The 27741-nt window shown below is 41.2% G+C and overlaps 1 protein-coding gene across 2 annotated transcripts in view; it reads right to left on the bottom strand.

Moving 5' to 3' along the window:
- Positions 1–27741, bottom strand: part of spg11 (SPG11 vesicle trafficking associated, spatacsin) — a 37838-nt gene that overhangs the window by 9574 nt on the left and 523 nt on the right. For both annotated transcript variants that reach the window (XM_081607548.1, XM_081607547.1), the window contains exons 2-26: positions 27004–27191; positions 19710–19937; positions 15304–15514; positions 14450–14581; positions 13690–14069; positions 13231–13376; positions 13014–13143; positions 11760–11915; positions 11497–11663; positions 11201–11377; positions 10480–10551; positions 9751–9878; positions 9014–9186; positions 8731–8926; positions 7722–7925; positions 7533–7639; positions 7107–7252; positions 5939–6094; positions 5688–5754; positions 5401–5563; positions 5068–5273; positions 4871–4979; positions 2509–2668; positions 1086–1361; positions 675–875 (exon numbers count right to left, since the gene is read on the bottom strand). In XM_081607548.1, the coding sequence (XP_081463674.1) occupies positions 675–875; positions 1086–1361; positions 2509–2668; positions 4871–4979; positions 5068–5273; positions 5401–5563; positions 5688–5754; positions 5939–6094; positions 7107–7252; positions 7533–7639; positions 7722–7925; positions 8731–8926; positions 9014–9186; positions 9751–9878; positions 10480–10551; positions 11201–11377; positions 11497–11663; positions 11760–11915; positions 13014–13143; positions 13231–13376; positions 13690–14069; positions 14450–14581; positions 15304–15514; positions 19710–19937; positions 27004–27191 (4279 nt within the window). The remainder of the gene's footprint in view (positions 1–674; positions 876–1085; positions 1362–2508; positions 2669–4870; positions 4980–5067; positions 5274–5400; positions 5564–5687; positions 5755–5938; positions 6095–7106; positions 7253–7532; positions 7640–7721; positions 7926–8730; positions 8927–9013; positions 9187–9750; positions 9879–10479; positions 10552–11200; positions 11378–11496; positions 11664–11759; positions 11916–13013; positions 13144–13230; positions 13377–13689; positions 14070–14449; positions 14582–15303; positions 15515–19709; positions 19938–27003; positions 27192–27741) is intronic.

Here is a 27741-nt window from a genome sequence, read left to right on the forward strand (position 1 = left end):
TTATTATTATTATTATTATTATTATTATTATTATTATTATTATTATTATTATTATTATGTATTCATGTTTGTGTCAAACAAAAGCACTTAAGCAAAATGTATTTTCTTTTCTTTTAGGTTTCACGGTGTATTCAGTGCAACAACTTGGTTTCGAAAGAAGTAAATATGAATCTACTGCACCCGTCGAAGCTCTCCGTGTTTTGTTGGGTCTGAGGGACTGCTACAGTAGTACTGATTATTTGGGAGTGTTTTTCTTTGCTAGAATGAACATTACGATAAATCTAGGATATAATCTGCAAAAACACACAATCTTACCAAGTATTTTTGTCTAGTTTCTAGTGCAAATATCTTAGTACATTTGAATTAAGACAAAACTAATTTAAAAGTATCTTAGCAAGAACCTTGTTTTTAGTAAATAATTTCTTAACATTGGTGAAAATTGGCAGATTATTTCACTTATATCACAGGGAAATTGTCTTACAAGTAAATTTATCTGCTAATGGAACAAGTCTTTTTTACACCAATATTAAGGAACTATTTACTGAACACAAAGTTCTACATCTTGCTGAACAGATACTTGTAAGGTAGTTTTCACTTATTTCAAGTGCACTAGAAGCGAGACTAAAAATACTTGGTAAGACTTGGTGTTTTTGCAGTGTGTAGGTCAATGATACCTGCTGAAAAAGCTCAAAGCCTTGCAGGAGGACCCAGATGTGACCCTGCCTCAGCAGCGTCTTCCAGATGACTGAAAGGTCATGGAGGGTCCATTCATGATCCTGGGGGGCTTCGGTGAGGTGTGAAGTGGCCTCTTCTGTTGTTGTGTCAACAACAGAGGTCAGCATCCACACACACAGACATGACAGCAGATCTGTTCCCTGTCGGTTACATGGGAAGAAAAGAACCAACAACTAGATCAGAATTAAGATTCTGTCTAAGACCATGTATTATCTTCTTCATAACACAAAATGTGCCAAACTGATGGAGACACAGATAGGGACAATTTGTAGTAACTCAATGTATTTACTATTAGCAGCCATTATGGCAACAAGTGAAACGACTTAAATATAACTTGACTAGCCAGATACCTGCAGACAGGCAGCAAGTACTGCCAGCATCGGGCAGTGTTGAACTATTGCTTCATGTAGGAGAAACCTCCATGACACTTGCTTCTCCTGGCTCTGCAGCAGCACCTGGAACAGCTCCCCACCGTGTTCAGAGACCCCAGAGGCCATGTCTGTTCTCAGAAAGCCCAACTGTTCCTGAGGGTCTCGGCTTGTCTGATTGTGAACCTGCAGGTCTTGAAATGCGAGGTTTAGGTGAGCCTGCAAGACGGGGTCAAAGAGACCTACCAGGGACCTCACCTGGGGAAACAAAATTGAAAGACTCAGATGATTTAACAGTAGAATTAATTCTGAATTGAATTGGAAAAAAAACAAACAAAATAAACATCATAGGCTCAAGGAAAAAAATTTACCATCACTGGGGATAAAGAAAATCCCCCCCACACACACACACACACACACGCACACGCACACACACGTGTGTGTAACTGAGTGAGGATTTTGCAAAACAATTTTGTTAAGATTATTTTTTTAAATAAAGGTCCTGATTTTTTTCAAGAGAAAGTACACAACATGTCAAACTATTTGGTCAGGTGAGAAAAATTCTTTTTGATAAATTCATCAGTGAAATTAAGTTTACTCTTGTTATATAGGTATATAATAAATAAAAAAATTCTATCAATTTTCTACATAATTATACCCTCTAATAATTAGATTGTAGCTGATTTACTTTAGAGAAATCTGATCTTCTGACTAAACTGATGACATTTTTGTGACATTATCAGTTCATTTCCTTTAATATTTCTCATCCAAAAAATATTTTTTTTTTCTATTAAAAAAATGTTTTTCTAACAGGGTGTTTTAATGAAATGTTACAATCTTGGATTTCTGTATATTCTATAATAAACACTACTAAGGGTAAGTACATGTGAACTGAACATCATGTCTTCATTGTGCAAAATTCTCTGTCTCTTTTCTGTCCTAATGGAATCTCTCCTCCTACTCATCACTCTTTGATCAGATTCTCAGGAAGCCGATCCAGATGTGAGAAAAAGTCATGCATTTGTTCCTCATGGTGCTCCACAGATCAGAAAGGTGACCTGATTGAGCAAAACCAATGTGATTTCTGGATTCAGTTCATCAAAATGACACTAAGAGAGTTGAAAAATCCCATACAATGTTTTTGGCTGTTGAACTGCTTTTTTGACTGTCATTGTCTGAAAGTGTTTTAGAACAAGTTTTAATGTGTTGCTTTTATCTTGGTAATTGTATTAGTGCTGTTGGCCAGGTCTTCCTTGTAAAATATATCTCTGATCTCAATGGAACTAACCTAGTTAAATAAAGGTTTAATCAAATAATTACAAAATAGGCACAAATTATGTTATTCAAATAAATGGAAATAAGTAACATTTCTTAAAAAGATGGAGTGTGTCCTGTGTGTGCTCACCTGCTGGGGTGGGAAACTGTGCAGTTGGACAAACAATAAAAAGTGTACAAATTGTCTGTCCTCAGCACAGTAGCTGGGATAAATCAGACTGAGCTCCAGACTGTGGAGCTGACAGAACTGAACAGGTAAGGCCCACTCCTGAGCCGCCTCGAACGATGACCTGAGAAAACAACTCACAATACTTAGAACATCTGAACATAAGACCTCAGAATTACATCTGTCAATCATTCAACTGCAAGTAGTTTCATTTTTCATGACATTACATCAGGTTGGTCTGGCTAACACTGCTGTGGCACAGTAAAAAAAACAAGGTGTGGGATCCTGTTTTCATCCTTGATGTGTACTCACCACTCACTTCTGTAATTTAAAGTTAACCACCAGGTACACCTCTCTAAAGCTAAACTGGTACGCATTTACCCAAACATGGACCCAACATGTGACAGGTATAGCAGTTCACCTGCTACATAAATCCACATGTTTTGGTCTTGTCCTTCTCCAGCTAATTTCTAGACATCAGCCTTCCGTACTATATCTGACGTCTTGCACTGTGAGATCAAGTCAAACCCTTTAGCTGCCATCTTTGGCGTCAAACAAAGAATTCTCTCACTTTCATCATTAATTGCCAGGAGAGCTGTCTTATTAAGATGGAATGATCCCCCTTTACAGTGACGACACCGTCACCGATTCTGTTCATTACTTTTATGGACAGAATTTCTAGGCGCAGCCGAGGTGTTGAGGGGATCCGTTTTGGTGGCCTTAGGATCGCATCTCTGCTTTTTGCGGATGATGTGGTCCTGTTGGCTTCATCGGAACGTGATCTGCAGCTCTCACTGGAGCGGTTCGCGGCCGAGTGTGAAGCGGCCGGGATGAGGCTCAGTGCCTCCAAATCCGAGGCCATGGTCTTGAGCCGGAAAAGGGTAGAGTGCTTTCTCCGGGTCAGGGGGGTCGTCCTGCCTCAAGTGGAGGAGTTTAAGTATCTGGGGATCTTGTTCACGAATGAGAGAAGAAGGGAGCGGGAGATCGACATGCGGATTGGGGCAGCGTCTACTGTGAAGCGGGCGCTGTACCGGTCCGTCGTGGTGAAGAGAGAGCTGAGCCAAAAAGCGAAGCTCTCGATTTTACCGGTTGATCTACGTTCCCACCCTCATCTATGGTCATGAGCTTTGGGTCATGACCGAAAGAACGAGATCACGGGTACAAGCGGCCGAAATGGGTTTCCTCCGCAGGGTGGCTGGGCTCTCCCTTAGAGATAGGGTGAGAAGCTCGGTCATCCGGGAGGGACTCAGAGTAGAGCCGCTGCTCTTCCACGTCGAGAGGAGCCAGTTGAGGTGGCTCGGGCATCTGGTAAGGATGCCTCCTGGACGCCTCCCTGGTGAGGTGTTCCGGGCACGTCCCACCGGGAGGAGGCCTCGGGGAAGACCCAGGACACGCTGGAGGGATTACGTCTCTCGGCTGGCCTGGGAACGCCTTGGGATTCCCCCGGAGGAGCTGGAAGAAGTGGCTGGGGAGAGGGAAGTCTGGGCCTCCCTTCTGAAGCTGCTGCCCCCGCGACCCAACCCCGGATAAGCGGATGAAAATGGATGGATGGATCCCCCTTTACATTCACACTGGATAAAGGATATGATGTTTTGTATGGACTTAGAAAAAATAACCTTTACTGTCTGAAGTTATTCATTCTTATTTATATAAATAAGAATATATATATATATATCTCCTCACTACAATAGAAATAGAGGAACTATAGAATCAGGCTAAATGTTAATGTTAAAAAATAAATAAAGAATTGTTTAAGAATTTGATGTATTGGAGACTGAACTACAACAATTTCCCTGAGGGTAAATCTCAAAGGGTTGAATAGAGTTTCTATCTATCTACTATATATATATATATATATATATATATATATATATATATATATATATATATATATATATATATATATATATATATATATTTGTGCAAATCTTATTTATTTGACCTGTGTCTGCTTATGGGTTAAAATCTATTAAAATTTTATTGCCATCTTCTGTAGTGTATTTTTCAATATGTTGCTAATCAATAAAAATACATTTGAGACATTTGTAAGGAAATATGCATGTAAAACTGACCTTTAAGAATTTTATCTTAAGTCAGTTAAAATGACTCTTCTGAATAAATTCTATATTATATGAAACATGAACATTTATTCATTTTTAAGAACAGATTGCTCAGAGCTGAACAGCAGTGACAGCATGTACTTCACAAATTAATTATCCAATTCAATGCATTATGCACAAAGACAAAAGTGAACACACACAAAGTGTTACTGGATGATAAAGGGTGGTAGATTGTAAATTGTAAACATGTTAGCAGGTACGCTTACCTGCTGATCCCCCTCTGCTCCAGACTATCTGCCACTGCAGCCTCCAGGTAATAAAGAAGCTCTGCTGCAGCTTCCAGCTCTCCATTCACCAGCTTTACTGCTTTAGACACTGAAACACAACAGGAAAGGCGTTTACTGTGTTCACTTAGACCATGTAGATGCCGTGTTGGACAGGCATATGTCTTGGTGTTGTTTACTTAATGTTCGCAGATTCTGCGTTGGTGTGAGCCTGTCGAGTTGGTTCCAGTGCTGAAGAATGGTGTTCAAGGCTCTGATGTCGACTCTCAGCTTCTGGCTGCAGATTCCCAGCAGCTCACAGAAACATACAGCAGACGATGTCACAGACGGCTTATTGAAACACTTCAGAGCCAATCTGTACACCTGCAGCCAGACCTTCTGGAGTCTAAAACACACGCATGCAAATACAACTAAAGAAATATGCAGCTTGTCAGAAACATGGGTGCCATCTTGCCTGCCCTAGTAACCAACTCAATAATCTGATAATAAAAGCCGATGTCAGATGTACTTACAGCAACTGCACGTCACTGCAGACCCCCAGCTGCTGGATAAGAAAGTTTCCATATGCAAAAGATGGTCGACCATGATGAATGTAGTAAAGAAAGTCCAGGTTTTCTACTATTGCAAACTTGCCAACCAGATGAGAGCTAGAAAAATGAGGCAGTTCGGCTGTTTCTGCAGAACATAAATAAATTATCAGTTTTACTTTGTATTAAATGGATAGTTTGGCTCTTTTTAATAATCTTTTCATTTTTTTTACATGTGCCTATAATAGATCTCAAAAAAACAATATTATTACCGGTGCAGTTCAGAGGGTTTGCAGTCTGCCAACTAAATAGCCTGGATGGGTCAAGAGGGTGAAGCGACTAGGATAGAACACCATTAAGGATTACTATGTTACACATTAAGAGATAATCAGCTTTTACAATGTGATATCACCTGGTATTATTTTAACTTTTCCACAAACTATATTTCTTTGCTAAATGCTGAAGCAATCTCCAATAGATTACTTTAGCATTTTTTTAATTTCATAAAGGGTTGTGTGTCTACCTGGAGAAGGTGATAAATGGAGATGTCAGAGAATGAGCCATTCCCAGATGGGAAGAGGGCGGCTCTCAGCTTGTAATGAGGGGCCAATGCCATCTTCAGGAGCTGGGGGTCAACAGTCCCCTCCAAACATGTTGAACTCTGTCCCTGAGCCACAACCTATGCATAACAGCACAATTCTGTTCAGTGATAAAATATTTAGCAGATAATGTGACTACTAAAAAAAAAAAAAAAAAAAGGGGATTTAAAAAAGCAATTGACTGAAATTGACAATTGTGTCAGACGATAGTCAGGCAGCCCACCTTGTTAACTTAAACTGATCAAGCAAAATTATAATAAACAAAGAAACTGAACACGGCACAAATGGCCAGAAAACAACAACTTACTGTCAGCAGGATTTTAGGTTACACTCGATGTCTGTCTTTAAGGACAAAAGACTTCAGAACATTCATATGTTGGAACACACACAGTGAGAGAAGCCAGGTACGTTTTGTTTATATTTCATCCGTATTACCAGCCCATGTTCTTTTACATAAATATGTTTGTGTTTTAGTTTTCATAGTGAGCCAAAAAATCCATGGCATCTATGTTGATGGAAGATGTTGAAATTAGCAGTGCACCGATACCTACATGTGAAGTCGATCTTAATCGACCTCAGCAAAGGTTTAAAAACCAACCGCTGTGCCCTTTTGTTTTGCTGTGACAGAGGTTTGACCCCGTACACCAAGTCATGTCTGCATGTTTGCAGTTAACATTAATCACTCCACTGTTACCAACTCAGCAACTTTCTTGCCATATATAGAAACATTTCAAACAAAAAAAATCTGTATCGGCCAAAATCAGAGTCGGCAGGTCAGGTTTTTAAAAATCAGTGATCGGCACCACTGAGTGATCTGAAAGATCCTTATGAAATAAATATATTATTACAACTATTCATTTTCCTGTAGTGGTGTGTATATTAATATATACACACCTTATATAACATGGTGTTTATATTGCATTATTATATAACAGTGATATTTTGCGATTATTGCTGTTATAATTTTCTGTTAAAACTACAGCAGTTTTAACAGAAAAAACTGTTATAGATTTTCTACAACAATTTAGGTTATAGCTTTAATAAATAAGATAAAATAAGGGAAGAAGTTTTGATTAGCTGAAGCATTTTTACCTTATCAATTCCACCATTAGCAAACATGATGGAAGCCAGTGCCAGCAGACTGTGTCCCTCAAACAGTAAGCTGCTCAGAGAGGCCTGGCTGCCAGGTAGCAGCACCTGAGCGCTGGTCAGACTCGCCTGGAACACGGGTTCTGGTTCTGCAAACACAGAGAGAGAAAGACAGAAAATATACAGTCATGAAATTTCTTTAGAAATAGTTATTCCTGATATCTACTCTTTGAGTCACGTGGTGTCTAAAGACACATAAAAGAGGTTTGTTGCGTTCTTAACTGCAATAGTGACATGAATGTAGTTTTTAACATGTAGAAAACAGATCTCAAAACATTTATTTGCTTATGTATTTTTTTATTTTTTTTACAATCATGACCTATGAAGAGAAACTTGATCCTATCAGTGCAGCACATCCACTGTGGGTACCTGACAGGTCTCTGGTTATCTCCTGGGTCTTTACCATCATCTCAAACCATGGATGACTCCCCAGCAGGTTCTGTTCGGTAAGGAGGGGGCAGTTTCTCGGCGTCAGTCTGTGGAAAGGGGACCCAAAACTGATGCTTTGCATTATAACAGAAACATGTATTGAATCAAAACTAAACAGCAGTTCTGTACCTGTAGTGCTCCAGGTAGGTATAAAGCAGGTACTGAAGATTATGTTTCAGGCACAATGCAATGAAGACAATGTGTAGGTTAAGGCCAACAGGGGAGCAATACTGAGATACAGGGGGGGATGATGTCATCAACCCAGCACCCTGAGCTAGTCGCCATAGCAGCTGCTCCAAGTCTGACATCTCATATGGGATAAACACACCTTTCCTGTGGTGGCAGGAGGCATTAATAGTTAAATGAGGCAGAATGTTTGGGAATGAAGTGATCTACAGCCTGAAACTCAAATTTTGACAAAAGGGAAAATAACGCAGGAAAACCGCTCAATAACTTCTCAAAACCACTTTTTTCCTCAGTGTATGTTTCAGAATTCAGAACAAAGAAACACTCAAACATTTCCAACTCAAAGAACAGAACATTCAGTCCATTACAGTTTTATGTTTTTAGGCTTAATGTTTATTTTGTGATCATCATCATTGTGGTAGATTAGCTAATTTAAACATCATGCTCTACTGATGATCTGTCAGATTTGGTGAATGGGTCACCTTTTTGTTATTTTGTAGCTGTCACTAAAATAAGTAATAAACAGAAAGAGGTGTGGACATAAAGCTTGCTGTTATTTGTGATGTGAGCAAGAGGTGGATCTATGACATCATTGCTTTCCAATAGGTGAGTATAGGATATCTATATGAAAATACAACAAATTGAAAGAAACTGTCCTAATTTGTGTGTACACTTTTCTTCAGAAAATTTTTAAATATTGTTAACAACTTCCACTCAAAAGAAAAAAAAAAGAATTTTTTTTTTCTTTTGAAAATTCTTGCTCCTTCAGGAGCAAGATTTACGAGGGGATTAACATCCAATTAACAATTGATTAACAATTAATTAACATCCCACTTCCTAACATATGATCAAAACAGGCCAAACACAGGCATAGTGTGTGAGTGTGTGTATGTGGGTGAACTTATTTGTTCTCTTTCCAACAACTTTAACTTAAAACACAAGGATCTAATACCTAGCTAGAAGGTCCAAGATGTTCTCCTTGAAGAAGATGCTGCACACTGTGTCATTGTTAACCATCTCAGGAGTTATGTCAGGCCAACAGGGGGAGCCGAAGGTCCTTTGATTGTGAATCCAGTCAACCACCTTCTGATGGTGGTGAAAAGCAGTCAGGTAATGCCACAACAATGCAGGGTCACAGCAGCTCAGCTCTGATAAAAGAGACAGATGTTTGTTGTGCGTCTGTATGCTGCAGCACCACAGAGCCATTCTAGCTTTGTTTGGACTTGTAGTCTGACCTATGTGCTGCATCCTGGATAAGCGAACAGTCGTCTGGCAGCTCTGATCCCAGGCCTTCACCCAGTCCAGTCGGAGGTTCCTCCAGAGTTCTCCCTCCTCCTTTGAACTCTGTCCCACCAAGTCCTTCACCACCTCTTCACCATCTAGCTCCTTATGAACCATCTGAGGTAACCTGGAACATGTTTTTTTTTTTTACAAAGGTCAAAACACAGACTTTATCTATATCAACACTTACCATGTAAATTTAATCCATCAGAAATTCTTCTGTAATTTCCAAAGAAAATATTGTGGAAATTTTAGGGTGATCAAATTTAAAAGTATGAAGCAAATAAACTGGGTGACAAAAAAATATGTAAGGATAAAAAATTTAAAACTTTCACCATAAAACCACAGCGGTACCACAGAGGTAAAACAAGTAGATAAACAGAGAATTTCTAAGCTACATTAACGTAAAAGATCAAAAACAACAGAATGAAAATCATTTATTTTTATCATTAGATATATACACTAAATGCATTTCCACAAAATGTATCTAGTTTAAAATATAAGTCTGTATAAAATTGTTTTATTTGTTCTAAATTTCTTACCTTTATAATTTTAAACCACTTTTTTTCCATACTTGTGTTTGCTTTTTTAGCATATTTAATTTTTTCTTATTTAGTTTTTATTTGTTCTGGTGGCCATGAGACGCACATTAATACCACAAATAACGAGGAAAGAAATGCAGCATCTGTACCGTTGTGAAAGGGGATTAGCTGGGCAGGAGACTGGAGGCAGCAGGCCAAGCTTCTCTATCTCACAGATGAATGAGACACCCTCCAGCTCTTCTTCAGTCAGAGAACTGTGCTTTGACAGATCCTCTACCTGATGGATGGAATACAGAGTTACAAAGACCAAACCAGCATGGCCAATCTATAGAATAGAAAAATTAGTTAAAACCAGGGCTCCCCAAATAATATGAAGGTCTAATTTTCAACAAGGCCTTCGAAAACAAGCAGCTTTTTAAAATCTTTGATTTAAAAGATTTAAATTAGAGGTAAAGCATATGTGGAGCAGGTTTTTATTCCACAATGTTAACCCTGCCCACTGTTTTTATTAGCATTACGACAAAGTTATGCAAATTAACAGAAATAAACACAACATAAATCACTGTGGGTAATGAAGCTATAGATGAGTTACTGATGACTGACTGACTTACTAAGATAAATAAGCTTTGTGAATATTTAAACTTTTTTAGTTGCTCCTGTACAAGTGCAGGTTTCAGCCGGCAAGGTGCCAGAGGCTTTGAACACACAAAAATCAGAATGACTATGACAGCACTTTATTCACAGTATGTGTTAAAACATATAAAAAGCAATAACAAAATCATGTTCAAGTACAAAAGTACCAAAAGCAAAACATCCTGGTCAACTCTCACAGAAAGGTAATGTCTCATTTGGTGTTTGTTGTAAGAATCGTGACTCACCAACAGTTCCCGGAGATCTTTGTTGTTGGTATAAAGGCAGATGCTGTGAAGCTCTTTCTTAACACTGAGACCCTGCAGACAACAAAATGTTGCAGTTTACCTCTTTAGGAAAATTATTGGCAAGGATTTAGCTCAACAATCATCAGCTTATTTCCAAAAACGATGATAAAAAGTAAGAATTTTTAATTTCTAAGATTTTTTGCATGTGGAAATAATAGAAATGATCTGGGTAAAAAAAATATATTCAGCACAATAATCTTGTAATTTCAGTCTCTACCCAACAAAAATATATTTCTTTTCAACAGATTAAAGAACAGAGTTTAAAAAAAGAAATAAAATCAATATAATAATTGCTGTTTAAACTCTTAATAAATGTCATTTATTCTGTAAAGTTTCTGTGCTGTCATTGTCTCTCTTAGTCGCATAGTGGGTTCAAGATCCTACATGTTAGAAATTCAAGGAGTCCTGAGAATAACAGGTTTTGTGTTAGTAAGTATTTCCCCATTACTGAACATTTCAGAAAAATAATTATATTTGAAAAAACAAACCTTACATTTTCTTATACAGCGTGTAGCCCTAACCTTTTTCCACATCGTCCGTTTCATGTCATTCAGGAAAACTATATTTAGTTACTAAATCCCAGAATAAAGAAAGATTTTTTTTTTTTTGAAAATATTCCTACAAGCTGTGTGCTAGCTTCCAGTTGGATTAGTGTTCTTACCATGTTGGTCAGGAATTTTTTAGCAGACTTTAGGTCCCTGCATTGCAGGCAGAACAAAACTTGGCGTAAGACCACCATCCTCAGAGCTGCCAGCTGCTTTTCAGGCTGGCTCCGTCTCCACATCACGGCTTGAGCTCTGGGGATCTGATTGGTCAGGATGGACTGATGGATAACTTCCTGCAAAGCAAGTTCAGTCTGATAATTACATACTTGATGACAACACAAAATACAATAGGGACACTACGTTTTCCTAATGATTCATACTACAACAAATAAAATACAAGTTGGAACGTCACCTCAGTTAAAAGTTGCTCCCATTCATCACTCTTTGCTCCCTGGAGAGGAGCATTAGCATCAGATGTGGAGTCCCCTGAAGCCCAGGGGAATCTCTTCATATAACGCCTTAACTCTGTGACATACTTGCCCAGGACTTCAACATTGTTCTGCACATCTGACTGCTCATCTGCAAGCACAACAAAACACCTCCAGCTGTCTGAATCCCAAATAGTGAAAAAGCATTTCAGTAAAGTGGAGTAACTGTGAGCTGTGTTTGCCTTACAGTGCGACCAGAGGAGAACAGAGCGGATCTGTGTGTTAATGAAGCTCATGGTGAGGTTGAGCAACTGCTCAGAGAACTGTCGGCTCTGAGCTTCACTGTTTAGCTCTCTGACAGCTGAACACAACAAATCCAACGCAGGCAACAACTCCTGGACACCTACATGGAGATAAACCAACAAACTCAAGGACAGCCACGTGTATTTACATACAGAAACACAAAAATACATCATACATAGGTTATGCATGGATCTCCAATCAGCTCCTATAGGCTGTTACGACTATGACCATTGCAAATTGTTTTACCTTTAAGTTAGCTTCCAAAACCTTTTAAAAAAGTAATTCCATACAATATCAATTGTATGGAATATCAATTGTTCAATATCATTGAACATGATTTGTTTTATAATTTTTTTTATATAAACATGATAATCATAATCACAGCAAAAACTGATATATAAATTTGATAGAATATGAAAACATTACAAAGGAATTATTAAATCAAGGAATTCTACAGACTTTTAATAACAGTGTCAAATAAACATTTCACAAATACTAGGTTAGGGCAACAATTGCAAAAATCTGAAAATTGGGCAGTTGAAAATCTGAAAATTAATGAACCATCTTGGGAGAATTATTTTCTGGAATAATGAAAAAACTGGAGCCTTTTGCTCCATCACATCAGATCAGAGTTCACATAAAACAAAAATAAGGCTTCCAAAAAAAGTGTTTTCTTCAAAAGGATAACTCAAATGAAGTTAAAAAGGTCTGAAAATTGCAAAAAAAATTTTAATTATCGTTTAAAAACCCTTCATGAGTTTATATGTTTAGTTCACTGAGCATCTATTCGTCTTCTTTTGCAGTTCAAACATTGCTTGCTGTTAGCAGTAACTGCTGAAAAGCCTGCTGCCAAAAACATTGCCATCTTTTTTGGCCAAGCCATTTTCATTTATGAAATATTCAACCGAGTCCATAATTTAAAGTAAAATCTGACTTGTATTAAATATAGTAAAAACTACAAACAATGCCATTAAACTTCTGACTTGATCAAACTTCCGTTTTAAGTTGTTTCTTCAGCATATTTAATATGGTTTAACAAATATATCAGACACTTGAAAGCTTTACATCAAAACTCTAAGACTTCAGTAAACTTTTTTCCATTTTTTGGTAGTAGATAACAGCAGACCAGTGGAGTAAGAGCAAAGAGTGAGATGTTAGTTTAAACATTGTCGTGGTTCAAATCTTCTTGAGTACTTACTGTCCTTGAGACTCGGTTTGGAGTCTTCTAACTGCTCAGAAAAACCAGCTGTTGCTGATGGGTTCAGGACATTTTCTTTACTTTTCAGGTATAAATCCACTGTGTCAAGCTGTCGGTTTTTCAGTCCAGCCTGCATGCAAAACAAAAAGCAAAAGAAGCAACACAGAGGAAATCAATCGATAAATCTATTTTTTTTGTAGTAGAGTGAGATGCCTACCTGCAGTGCATGGAAGGGAATGGAGCAGTGGCCCCAGCTGTTAAGGTGACAGACTGTGTCCACTGTTGCTGCACTACCAAACAACATCAACCTGCTTAATAAATCCTGCTGGGACATGGAAAACACGACCTGGAACACACCTGACCCTAAAGAAAAACACGTCAATGTGATGGAGGAGTGATGACGTGTTTATTAGTTCTGGCAGGATAATCAATCTGTGTAGTCTTAAAACAAACATTGTCTGATCCCTATATTATTTTAATACAAATGTTTGCAAACTGCCCAGGAAACATTGGAGATAAATACAAACTGTGCAAAAAAGGGTTGAAAATTGGTGTTAAATTTGTTTGTTTTTTTCCCCTTTAAAATGGCATTTCGATGGCTAAGTTGTTAAATGTGTACATAAGATGCACCAGTGGAAGATATAAAAAATAAATACTGTGCCACTGCTTAGCTTACTCTTCAGCAGCAGTCTGTGTTGCCTCTCTCCACTGTGCTGCACTGGCACAGCCGTTCCTTCTACCTGGTGGTAGCTCATTCTCCCAGACTCCATGTCCCATAATGCCACTGTTGTGTGTGTGTTGCCAGGAGCAACAAAGGTCAAAAGTGCAGAGAACTCAGAAACAGCAAGAAGAGATGGAATGGATGAGTCAGGGACAGAGAAGGTGACGGTCGCCCCGCTGGGAGGCACTCTGCTGTGGGAGGACATGGCAGCTGCGTGGGACGGCAGGTGGGGGAGCGAGTGGAACCATGGAACCCCTGCTGACTTAAAGGGGGATGAGGGATAAGCAGCTTGCTGCGCTCTGGCATACATGGATGCTAGACAAGTGTCCCAGGCACTAAAAGAAGAAGAGAAAGACCGGATATCCTCAAAGTCATTAATCTGAGGACTATTTGTCAGACATGTTCAAAGTATGAGCTATGACCATCTGGTTAGAGGTACAACATCCCAAAATATAAACTGATTTTTAAAAAAACTTTGTTATGCATACTTATTTCGAAATACTGTGTACAATATTTGCTTTTCTTTTATATTAATTTGTCATTTAATGGAAACTTTGGAACGTCACGAGTGGTTCAAGTTTGTTTGGAGAAAAGTTCCTCAGTGTGAAATTTGTGTGTAGGATCAATACTGAATCCATTACAACTGTATTGTTTTCAAGTGGACAGTAAACATATGCTGCATCATAAAAGGACAGTCTGTCATCAGTGGTTGTACCGGTTATCACTGAATGGAGAACCAACAGCAGCAAAACTGGAGCTGGACAAGGCGTCCTGGTCTCTTGGATTCTTGGGCTGAAGTGAGAAAGAGGACTGGGGGCCAACACAGTGGAGGTGTTCTGGGTGTTCTCTGGAAGACAGTTTTACTTTATTAACGTACAACAAACCAGAATTTTTTTTTTTTTTTTTTCTGGAAAGTTTTTTTCAGTGGAAATTTACTTTTTTTCTACCTACAATGGCCATTATGCGCTATAGTACTTACTTGAGTAGAATGAGTTTGCATTTGAAGAAATTGTCTTCAGAGGTTGAAAACATTTTCTCCATTTCACTGTTTACATCATTATTGTTTATTTTGTGTTAATAAACATGACTATTATTATTTGAAAAGAAGTTTGTTTATGTATTCATATTAAATTAAAAATCCATTTACTATGCCAAACTACTCTGGAGCCAGGGCTGAGTCAAAAAGAGAGCTATAATTAAAACCCAGAGGCTATTGGTCTACCAGCCACTATGCTAAGTGTAAAAACAAGATGCCAAATCATATCCTTATTTTTGCTACACATAAACTTAGTCTCACACTAAATCTATGATCAATAGTGATCTTAATCTACTTAGAGAAAGTAACAAAGCAATGTTTTTCAAATCAGTTCTATATGTATGCATCAACATGTGTTCAATCTTTTAGACAAAGAGCAAATATCACTGTCACCCAAATGCCTATATCATCTTCAGAGTGAGGGAGTAACACACATAAAGGAAAGTCTACAGTAGACCTTAAGGAGAAATGACATACATCACTGCTGTAAACAAAGAAATTAGAAAACATTAACAGAGAACCGACTTCTGTACCTGAAGTAGTGGTTAAGGTTAACGGTGACTGCTGCATGAGACTGAGTTACAGCTACAGCTGTGCAGAGATCTGCTGACACCTGGAAAAGACAGAAGGAGGAGGAGGAAGAGAGTGAAGAGGAAGTCAGGCCGCCATCCGGCCAACCAGAGCTCAGGTAGGAAGGAATGTCGATGCTGGCCAGCAGAGAGCCATCAGTAATGGCATACACATCTGATCGGGTGGACTGATTAGGGAAAACATTCTATGGACAGAAATGCATTGTTTCACACAGTAACAAGCAAAACAAACTATAAAATGGCAATCTGTTTTTTGTCTTTTTTTTTTAGATTATCAGTCACATCACATCACATCTCCTCCTTGGGCTGCCACCTAATTGTGGTAGAGGGGTTTGAGTGTCCCAATGATCCTAGGAGCTATGCTGTCTGGGGCTTTATGCCCCTGGTAGGGTCACCCAAGGCAGACAGGTCCTAGGTGAGGAACCAGACAAAGCGCAGCCCGAAGACCCCTTATGATGGAGACGAACTTTGGATCTGGCGTTCCCTCACCCGGACGCAGGTCACCGGGGCCCCACTCTGGAGCCAGGCCTGAAGGTGGGGCACGATGGCGAGCGCCTGGTGGCTGGGCTTTTACCCACGGAGCCCGGCCGGGCTCAGCCCGAAGAGGAGACATGGGTCCCCCATCCAATGGGCTCGCCACCTATCGGAGGGGCCAAAGGGGTCGGGTGCATTGTGTTAAGGGCAGCAGCCGAGGGAGGGGACCCTGGCGGTCTGATCCTCGGCTGCAGAAGCTGGCTCTTGGGACGTGGAACGTCACCTCTCTGGTGGAGAAGGAACCAGAGCTAGTGTGCGAGGCTGAGAGGTTCCAGCTAGAAATACTCAGCCTTACCTCGACGCATGGCTCTGGTTCTGGAACCAGTCTCCTTGAGAGGGGCTGGACGTACTTGCACTCTGGAGTTGCCCACAGTGAGAGGTGCCGGGCAGGAGTGGGCATACTTGTTGCCCCCCATCTTGGCGTCTGATCCTCGGCTGCAGAAGCTGGCTCTTGGGACGTGGAACGTCACCTCTCTGGTGGAGAAGGAACCAGAGCTAGTGTGCGAGGCTGAGAGGTTCCAGCTAGAAATACTCAGCCTTACCTCGACGCATGGCTCTGGTTCTGGAACCAGTCCCCTTGAGAGGGGCTGGACGTACTTGCACTCTGGAGTTGCCCACAGTGAGAGGTGCCGGGCAGGAGTGGGCATACTTGTTGCCCCCCATCTTGGCGCCTGTAAGTTGGGGTTTACCCCGGTGAACGAGTGGGTAGCCTCCCTCCGCCTAAGGGTGGGGGGACGGGTTCTGACTGTTGTCTGTGCTTACCGGCCAAACAGCAGTTCAGATTACCCACCCTTCTTGGAGTCCGTAGAGGGGGTACTGGAGAGTGCCCCTCCTGGGTACTCCCTTGTTCTACTGGGGGACTTCAAAGCTCATGTGGGCAATGACAGTGAAACCTGGAGGGGCGTGGTTGGGAGGAACGGCCCCCCCGATCTGAACTCGAGTGGTGTTCTGTTGTTGGACTTCTGTGCTCGTCACGGATTGTCCATCAGGAACACCATGTTCAAGCATAAGGGTGTCCATTTGTGCACTTGGGACCAGAACACCCTAGGCAGCAGTTCGATGATCGATTTTGTCATCATTTCATCTGATCTGCGGTCGTATGTCTTGGACACTCGGGTGAAGAGAGGTGCGGAGCTGTCCACTGACCACTACCTGGTGGTGAGTTGGCTCCGGTGGTGGGGGAGGAAGCCGATCAGACCTGGCAGGCCCAAACGTGTAGTGAGGGTCTGCTGGGAACGTCTGGCGGAGTCCCCTGTGAGACGGAGCTTTAACTCCCATCTCCGGCAGAAATTCGAACATGTTCCGGGAGAGGTGGGGGACATTGAGTCTGAGTGGACCGTGTTCCGTACCTCCATTGCCGAGGTGGCTTATCGGAGCTGCGGCCGCAAGGTTGTTGGTGCATGTCGTGGCAGCAACTCTCAAACCCGTTGGTGGACACCTTCGGTAAGGGATGCTGTCAAGCTGAAGAAGGAGTCCTATCGGGCCTCTTTGGCCTGTGGGACTCCAGAAGCAGCTGACCGGCGGGCGAAGCGGCTTGGGTGGTTGCTGAGGCAAAAACTCAGGCGTGGAAGGAGTTTGGAGAGGCCATGGAGAAAGACCATGGCCTCTCCAAAATCGTCTGGAAGCCTCGTACGGTTTTGAGGCAATTCTGGTCCACCATCCGGCATCTCAGGAGGGGGAAGCAGTGCAGCACCAACACTGTTTATAGTGGGGATGGTTTGCTGCTGACCTCAACTCGGGACGTTGTGGGCCGGTGGGCAGAATACTTCGAAGACCTCCTCAATTCCACCAACATGCCTTCTATTGAGGAAGCAGAGCCTGGGGACTCTGGGTTGGACTCTCCAATCTCTGGGGACGAGGTCGCCGAGGTGGTCAAAAAGCTCCTCAGTGGCAGGGCCCCGGGAGTGGATGAGATCCGCCCGGAGTTACTTAAGGCTCTGGATGTTGTAGGGTTGTGTTGGCTCACGCGACTCTGCAATATCGCATGGACATCAGGGGCAGTTCCCCTGGACTGGCAGACTGGCGTGGTGGTCCCCCTGTTCAAAAAGGGGGACCGGAGGGTGTGCTCCAATTACAGAGGGGTCACACTCTTAAGCCTCCCTGGTAAGGTCTATTCAGGGGTCCTGGAGTGGAGGGTCTGTCGGATAGTTGAACCTCGGATTCAGGAAGAGCAGTGTGGTTTTCGTCCTGGTCGTGGAACACTGGACCAGCTCTACACCCTCAGCAGGGTCCTGGAGGGTGCATGGGAGTTCGCCCAAACAGCCTACATGTGTTTTGTGGACTTGGAGAAGGCGTTCGACCGTGTCCCCAGGGGGGCCTTGTGGGGAGTTCTTTGGGAGTATGGGGTACCGGGCCCTTTGATACGGGCTGTCAGGTCCCTGTATGACCGGTGTCAGAGTCTGGTCTGCATTGCCGGCAGTAAGTCGGGCTCGTGTACGGTGAGAGTTGGACTCTGCCAAGGCTGACCTTTGTCACCGATTCTGTTCATTTCTTTCATGGACAGAATTTCTAGGCGCAGCTGAGGTATTCAGGGGATCCATTTTGGTGGCCTTAGGATCACATCTCTGCTTTATGCGGATGATGTGGTCCTGTTGGCTTCATCAGACTGTGATCTGCAGCTCTCGCTGGAGCGGTTCGCGGCCCAGTGTGAAGCGGCCAGGATGAGGCTCAGTGCCTCCAAATCCGAGGCCATGGTCTTGAGCCGGAAAAGGGTAGAGTGCCTTCTCCGGGTCAGGAGGGTCATCCTGCCTCAAGTGGAGGAGTTTAAGTATATGGGGATCTTGTACACGAATGAGGGAAGAAGGGAGCGGGAGATCGACAGGCGGATTGGGGCAGCGTCTACTGTGAAGCGGGCGCTGTACCGGTCCGTCGTGGTGAAGAGAGCTGAGTCAAAAAGCGAAGCTCTCGATTTACCGGTCGATCTATGTTCCCACCCTCATCTATGGTCATGAGCTTTGGGTCATGACCGAAAAACGAGATCACGGATACAAGCGGCCGAAATGGGTTTCCTCTTCAGGGTGGCTGGGCTCTCCCTTAGAGATAGGGTGAGAAGCTCGGTCATCCGGGAGGGACTCAGAGTAGAGCCGCTACTCCTCCACATCGAGAGGAGCCAGTTGAGGTGGCTCGGGCATCTGGTAAGGATGCCTCCTGGACGCCTCCCTGGTGAGGTGTTTCGGGCATGTCCCACCGGGAGGAGGCCTCGGGGAAGACCCAGGACACGTTGGAGGGACTATGTCTCTCGGCTGGCCTGGGAATGCCTTTGGGTTCCCCCAGAGGAGCTGGAAGAAGTGGCTGGGGAGAAGGAAGTCTGGGCCTCCCTTCTGCCCCTGCGACCCGATCCCGGATAAGCGGTAGAAAATAAATGGATAAGCGGTAGAAAATAAATGGATAAGCGGTAGAAAATAAATGGATGGATGGATGGATGGATGGATGGATGGATGGATGGATGGATGGATGGATGGATGGATGGATGGATGGATGGATGGATGGATGGATGGATCACATCTACAGCCAAATTTAGGAACAATAGAAAACACAGAGCGAGTTTATTATATCCAGGGTTTCTTTCATAAACCTGATTTAAAGCTGCAGTATGTATGTTCTTTACTCATATATTTTAAAAGCAGTCATAACATATTCTATTCTGAATGCTGCTACCAGGATTAGGACTAGCGTTATACATGATTATTGTTTTCTTTAATTTTCCACTGGTTATGCTAGCTTGGGGCTGTTGCTTTATTATGAGGAGACCGAGCTTCTACAGCTTTTTAAAGCAGTATTTTTACTGTCAGTATAAGAGGCTTTTTGCAGGATACATATGAGTCCACTGGAGCTGAGGACAAATAAGGTCTCTGCAAAGACACAGTGGTGAACAGCAGTATGTCTGTCACTGGTCGTTAGCTGGATTCTGCAGCAGGAGATCGTCTTTGGTTCTTGTGATGCCTGTTCCCACTGCAACTGCAGAATCCAGTCACTGTTTACCAGTACACAGCACTGGTTGGCCATAAAGGACAAGACCTGTACAGACACCAGCTCACACACACCTGGCAACAAGAGCATAACACCGAGTTACAAAAGACCTTTGTAAGTTGTCTATGTTTTTTCAACTGAATTAGGATTGTTTTGAACTGCTGAATCCATAAATGACATCCATTTTTCTCAATCAGGTTTTTATTCTAATTTGTTTTTGAGAAATCTGATCTTCTAACTAAATTGATTACGTTTATGTGACATTATCAGTTCATTTCTGTTAATATTATTTTTTTTAGGAGAAAATTTTTTTTCTAACACAGTGTTTTTATTAAGTGTTACAAACTTGGACTTCTGTAAATTGTATAATACAGTGGTCCCCAACCCCCGGTCCGTGGACCAATTGGTACCGGGCTGCGCAAGAAATAATTAAATAATTTTGTTTTATGTATTATTTGAGTCTGGAGGATCTTTTATTTTGAAAATCCTTTAACCGGATTCTCTCGGTTGCTTACGTGCCAACACTGAGGCCACAAGCAGCAGAATGAGTAGAAACGGATCAGATGTCTTTGGAAAGTTTCTTTCGAAGGGGAAAAGGCCCAGAGAAGAGACAGGAGAATGGATTTATTCCGGACCGGTAGGTGAGTCCCACATTACAAGCCGCTCTGCGTAACATGCGGCGACCGGCTGCTAATGAGACAATGAAGCCACGTATAGACCAAGCAGGCTGTGGATATAAGCAACACTTCGGGTGTCATTGTCTCCCATCACTCCCAGATGGGACCGTCTCGTTGCAGAGAAACAAGCTCAGGGCTCCCGTTAGTCATTATCGTGAGTTAAAATTTTCAGGAAAGTAAAATGTTCATTTTTGTGGCGCTTCTGTATATTATTTTGAAGGGATATATAAACGTTACCATAGCGACCAGAGTCAGAGCGTTTGAGCTGCGGTCGTGAGTCTTGAGTCTGGTTTAAAGATTTAGGAATTGTCGACCGATTCTCCAAACCTCTGTGACCACAGAGCTGATAAAGAACAACAGGTTCGATCGGTTCGTGTCTCCAAGGCAGGAGCAACACGAACCGATTCCAGTCACAAACATCCCGATTCCGGAGGATAATCCAGTAAAACCCCCAACATAGCGGGAATTTAGAATAACCAAACACGGATGACGATGTAGAAGCAATAGTGATCGTTTGTGGAGTCATTTTAAGAGATAAAAGATGTAACAAAAAGAAAAGGCAGTGAATAAAAGACGACGGGAGCAGCCGCTCTATTTGCTGCACTATGATTTGGAGGTGAATATGTTTTTTCATAGTTAACATTTTTAACTGAATAAACATAATAATGACCTTTAGATTTAATAATAAACATTTCCACATATCATCTCCGATATCCACCGGACTCAGTTGCGCGATATGTCAGCTGTTTGGGATTCCCCTCTGCTCTTACGTCACCGCGCTTTCTGATTGGCTACCTGTCACATTCAGCAGGTCGTATTCTCGTTCCCACACAGGAAAAACCCCACAGGTTGCGATAAAAACTCCAAGACAACCTAAATTGGGTATATTCAGAATTTAGCTGGAACACCAACACCGTCCCCCCAACCCGGGCCGCAGCAAAATATTCCAAGTCTTGACCGGTCCGCGGTAATAAAAAGGTTGGGGACCACTGGTATAATAAACATGTGACAGAATGGACATTGGAAATGATTGCACCCCCCTCCCTTTTCTTGCTTTGTTTACTTGCTTCTATTTTTCTTATGTTGGCTGTACTCTCAAGCTGCACTTCTCTTGCGGGATGCGCAGTTGCAGCGGTTCGCCACCAGTGGGCGCGTGGAGCACGGTGAGCAGCACTCCTGACTCAGCGAGCCAACGGCACGAGAGGTGGTGACGTATTTCCGTTTGAATTTATGCCACATAGATTGGTTCCGGGTCCTGCTTGCTCCTACTGTTTTTAGCCAAAGCTGCAAGATCTGTACCATGAAAACGACACAAAACTTAAAACATCTGCAAGCTACTGCTACAACAATCGAGTCTTTTGGTGTGCCGTTGTGTCCAGTAATTAGCCGGTACCATCCAGTTCTTAGTTTTTTCATTTTCCTGCTGATATCAAGGCGATATCAGCAGCCAAAACTTAGCCACTACAGCTAACACACGGTTTGTAGCTGCCTGCTATTTCAAAGCTTGAGGATATTGAAGATCCAGCATCAGAAATGGGAAGACGGAGGCTAAAAGGAAGCTGTGCGCACTTCGTTCACTGGAATATTTTGTTGGAGGAAAATAATGCCGGATGAAATCCACTGCTACCGAAACAGGCTGAGAATAGAGGCAGCGATTCGGCACAAGGTAAGTCAATACGTGTGTGTTGATGTTTGCGTTTGTGTTATACAGAGTATAAAATTATTTTTAGGCAACTCCTTAGCTTTTTTTTTTAATGTGACAATTATATAAAATACATTTAACATGCAGTCGAAGCGATACCGAGCACGGTAATTTAAGAACAGCCGAGAGCAGCAATGCTTCAGCCCGATCCAAACCACACAGGTAGTCAGTCAGATTAAGGTCCAAAACCTTCGCTTTACAGCCGTATAAGTGGCACCGACCCACATAAAAAACCCACAGAACAAATGGTACAAATCACGTATTTCCCGAGTCCCGAAAATATGACTTATACCTTTGATGTTTCATAATTATAATCCACGTTAGTGAATTTTTCCACTTGGCTACTATAATCTGTTCTTGCGTTAAACAACGTAATTTCTCTTTTTTTCCCTCTGAGATTCTGCTTAGAAAATGAGGTTATGAAGTTAGATCCTCCCGTTTTTTGTTTTTAAAATGGTAAATTTAGTGCCTCTTATATGCATAATTTTTTGTATTACTGTTGGTGCAGATATTAGGCGGACACTGTGCTTTGTCTGCTAGTAGTTTAAATTAATTTCAGCCGCACACTTTCAAGAGTATTCAGATTTTAACATGCATTTTCTAAGTAGTATTTTAGTTCACTCTTACTCAGTAACTTCAGTGTTGTTACAACTCTGAAACATTTTTTGCAATTTCTTTGTGATACCAGAACTATTTCACTTAAACATTTAATTTCCTGAGATATTGTCAATGTATTTTAAAGCAAAACTCTCAAAAAGAGCTGAGGATTTATTAGTTTTGATTACGTTGTGAAACTAAATATGGACGCTTATTAGTTTTTCAGGTTTGCATCGTAACACCTCGTGATGTGTTTCTGAGCCATGATCGTTGTGCTGATTACCTTTCCATTGGATCAAAGCACCTGGACCAGCTGATAGCGTCCATCAGTACACGATCTGCCGGATCATCACAACGTGGACTAACTTTTTTTTTATTTACAGTACTTGATTAAACTCTTGAAACCGGAGCACCAGATATGCAAAAATCTACCTGCAGACTTTGTTGGTTACCCTGACACTGCAGTCATCCTGGACGGGGCTGAGCCGGTCTTCCTCTCCTCCAGAGTGACGAGTTTTCATCACCAGTAAAGGCAAAACAAGTCTGATGTCTGATTAGCTGCTAGGAAGTATATTATATATTCACTGTTCATTTTGATATCCTGTTTGTACCTACTATAAAACTGAATTTCATTTGTAATACTCTACATTTCACAAACCTTTTTTCCCCATTTCTCTGTGTTTACGTTATATCAAGTATTTGCATGTAGATGAGGAATTCAAGTGAGATGTTAAAATGCAACACTTTTAGGTAATACCAGCAAAGAAATGCGAATATTATGTAATATGTAGTTAGTCATATAATTTAATATACTGAATAAGGCTGGATGATATGACTTGCAAGATTTTTTTTCATACCAGATTTGATTTTAATCGATTCCTCCCGGCCTCAATTTCTATAATAAAATCACAAAAAATACTGTCAAAAAGTGCCTTTATTTCAACCATCTGTTCTGTGAGTTGTATAAGGGAGCATTACAGTCAGAATACAAGAAATTTTAATTGCAAGAATGCAGTCATCATTACAGCAGAATAAAGATGCAATTTTATAACAATGTCTTAAAATTACAAGAAGTCGTTTTAATGAGAAATAAAGATTCAGATTGATTTGACGTAACCAGCTCAGTCCATGTGGTTCTGACATTTTGTCAGTAATCAAGAGGATGTACATTTCCACCTCATTTATCTATCTATAAAGCATAAGGTAAAAAAAAAAGAAATAGAGCAAATACTGTATTTGTACACAGTATTTGCTCTATTTCTCTTTTTAGAGCATCACTTGCTCTAAAAAGAGCAACTGATGGAAATACTTTCTATATAAAGAAAAGCAAAAAAAAAGTTAATAGCAGGAGAAACGTTGTTGGCAACATTAGCTCAGCCAATCTCCCTCCAGGAAGTCATCAAACAGAACTGTCCAACTCCAACTATAATAAAGATGGAAAAAAAGAAAGAAAACAGAAAGTTAAAATAACAAATAATGCCAATTTAATAATTCAGATCCAATGCGTTCTGGAATCTATTATTGACATTTTACAAATTTCACAAATCAATTAGAAGGTTTCACAAATGTTTTATTTATTCTGTTGTTAGTACAGAATAATCTAGGTTTGAAATGTCTAGGTGTAGTTTTTAAAGAACAACACATTAAAAAAGCTCAAGATAGTGAAAAATTAAGTGTAATCCCCCTTTAACTATTTTCCGAATTAGATGCTACATTGGAAGCTAACTTCAGCTTCGACTGATAGCTTGGGCACAATATAGACAGATCTATATATGTTTATGTAGACATATATACAGGGGTAAAAGTAGTTTTCAATTCTCGGGGTTCTATGACAATATATATATATGCTTACCTCATTTTCAACAGTGGAGCAGTTGAAAAGGGTTATTATTCTGGAGAAAGTCTAAATAAATATTTAGCCCAATAAATAAGAGGCAAAAAAAAAAGTTTGATAAAGGAAGTTTCTCAGACTCTGAGCCCGACAGCAACAAACTATTTTTTATATTAGACAATTAATTTAATTTCACATAATTATCGCGTAAGAAGACATTTGTTTGTTAAATACTTAATGAAAAATATTTGCCGTGTTTGATGTAAATGACGTAAACTCACAAAGAACGAGGTAATTAGTCCAAGTTTGTCGTTTATTGAACGTTCAGAAATTACAGCGGCTGCGATGCGCCAAGACAAAGGTAAACAACCTGAACAGCTGATCAACTCTAAACCATCCATCCATCCATTTTCTTTCACCCTTGTCCCTCAGTGGGGTCGGGAGGGTTGCTGGTGCCCATCTCCAGCTAACGTTCCGGGCGGGGTACACCCTGGACAGGTCGCCAGTCTGTCGCAGGGCAACACAGACACACACAGGACAAACAACCATGCACACACACACTCACACCTAGGGACAATTTAGAGAGGCCAATTAACCTGACAGTCATGTTTTTGGACTTTGGGAGGAAACCAGAGTACCCGGAGAAAACCCACGCATGCACAGGGAGAACATGCAAACTCCATGCAGAAAGACCCCAGGCCGGGAATTGAACCCAGAACCTTCTTGCTGCAAGGCAACAGCTCTACCAACTGCGCCACTGTGCTCAACTCTAAACCATTCGCACATTTTCACTCTCCGTCTCTGTCATTTAAGCACACCCGTTGCCATGGCAACCTCCTACGCACCACAAGCCGACCACATAACATTCAGTCAGTTAGATAATCAGGTTTGCAGGCTTGATATTTATTTTGCGATCATTAATAAGCGCTCCTCTGAACACAGCGGTGGTTGATTAGTTAATTTTAAACTCCTGCTCTGCTAGTTATTTTGATAATGGAACCGAAACGCACAGAATTGCGCAAAACCTAGTTGAAACAATAATCACTGAGATTATTATTGTTGTTGGGTCATTAATTTGAACATGTTTTGTTGATTTTTTTTGCTGTTGTTCTTTGACAAAGTTACGAACGTTTTAAGCCAGCCAGAGGAGGACATGTTCTCTCAGCGTCCTGGCGGCATTCAGTTTGTCACCTAATGCCGAGATCGACTCAAAACCTTCCGCGATCGACGTGTGGCAGCCCTGCTCTAGTAAAGCACTAAGAGTTCAGAAACGATATGAAATGGGGAAAAAAAGTGATTCATTAACTGATTAAGTCGTGTTTCAGATTGTTCTTGAAAAACGAATCAGTCACGGCTGATTAGCATGTGCTCTCACGGCTGCAGTGAATGCAGCCGTGAGAGCACGTTTTACAGCAGACAGCCGCTCCCCTTTCTTGCAGGTACTGCGTACCCCCACTAAATCTTTTAGGGGTACGCAGTACCCTGCCGTTCCCCCTTACTTTCACCCCTGGATATATATATTTATCTATAGATATGTAGATTGCACACTGCACAGATAATCAAAACACTTAACGTTTACAGAGCACCTTTGTAAACTTGTCCCCGTTAGCTACTCAGACATATGAGGCATTATGGTGATTACAAACATGTATTAACTTACCTTCGAAGTTATTGTGAAGTTTTGACACATCCAGCTTAAATCCTTTGTTGTTGTTGGAGCGTTTTGGGATGTCTGAATAATTATATAAGCATCGTTAATAGTCCTGCAGCGACCGATGAGCTACTGTTAACATACTGTTGCCTGTGCACCGGAACCATTCTATGTGGCAAAAAAATGCGGAAGTGCTAAAACTGAAGTCCGTGGCATATACCCCATTTAGCGCAGAAACGGCTGGTCAGCGGAGGCGCTCACTGTCGCTCTTGTTTTAACAGCGTTCCTCAAAATAAAGAACCTGTGGAAAACCACACTGACTGATCATTAAGTGTGCAACAAACACTACTAAGGTTAAGTACATGTGAATTGAACATTACGTCTTCATTGTGTAAAATTCTCCATCTCTTTTCTGTCCTGATGGAATCTCTCCTCATCACTCATTGATCAGATTCTCAGGAAACCGATCCTGATGTGAGAACAAGTCAAGCATTTGATGCTCATGGTGCTCCATAGTTCAGAAAGTTGACCTGATTGAGCAAAACCAATGTGATTTCTGGATTCAGCTCATCAAAATGACTTAAAAGAGTTGAAAAACCCCAGACAATTTTTTGGCTGTCAACCAGTTGACATTAAGACTTTCGAAACAAAAATCAACAGGTAAGAAGAACTGAGTACTCACTTTTGTCGCTCTCTTTGACAATTTCCAGCAGATTATCTACATTACACTTTTGCACAGTCAGTAAAGAAACTGGGATGGATTGTTCTGCTTCAGCCTCGAATAGCGTTAGGTCACCCTGTGATCCAACAGCCAACAAATTAAAGCTGCTGACTCCCAAAATGCTTGTAGTCGCCTCCTCCCAGCAGAAACTATGAAGAGGGGAAAGTTGGGTTTTTTTATCCGCAGAATTAGCACTACTATCTGCAATTCTATCAAGTATTTAATTTTGATATGATTTTGATGCATACTACATCCCTTAAAAAAAGATTTCAGTAGTTGACTTTGTATTTAACAAAACTGCAAATAAGAGACAAATCAATCCAGCAGTGACAGATCTGTCCAGGTCACATATAGTAAGTATTTACATGTACTCAGTTACATTACTTCTGTAACTTTTACACTAAATTCTGGTTAAGTCTTAATAAAGACACAAATATATACTTAACCAGAATTTCGTGTAACTTCACTGAAAAAACAACAAACATGTTTTAACCACAGGACAGGTTTCAAAAGATTTATGAATTTTATTTGGTAGCGTTGACTAAATTTATTATTTTATAACAGTACTATTTGTCTTTATTAAGACTTAACCAGAATTTCGCACCATCCTTCGCAGGAAAAAAATGTTTGAATGCAGCTGTGTGAAATAAAAGTACATGGCACATGACTTAGCACGAGTCTTACATTTATATTGCTAAA

Source organism: Poecilia reticulata, chromosome 6 (genome assembly GCF_904066995.2).
Source record: "Poecilia reticulata chromosome 6, P_reticulata-male-v2, whole genome shotgun sequence".
NCBI classification, from domain to species: domain Eukaryota; kingdom Metazoa; phylum Chordata; class Actinopteri; order Cyprinodontiformes; family Poeciliidae; genus Poecilia; species Poecilia reticulata.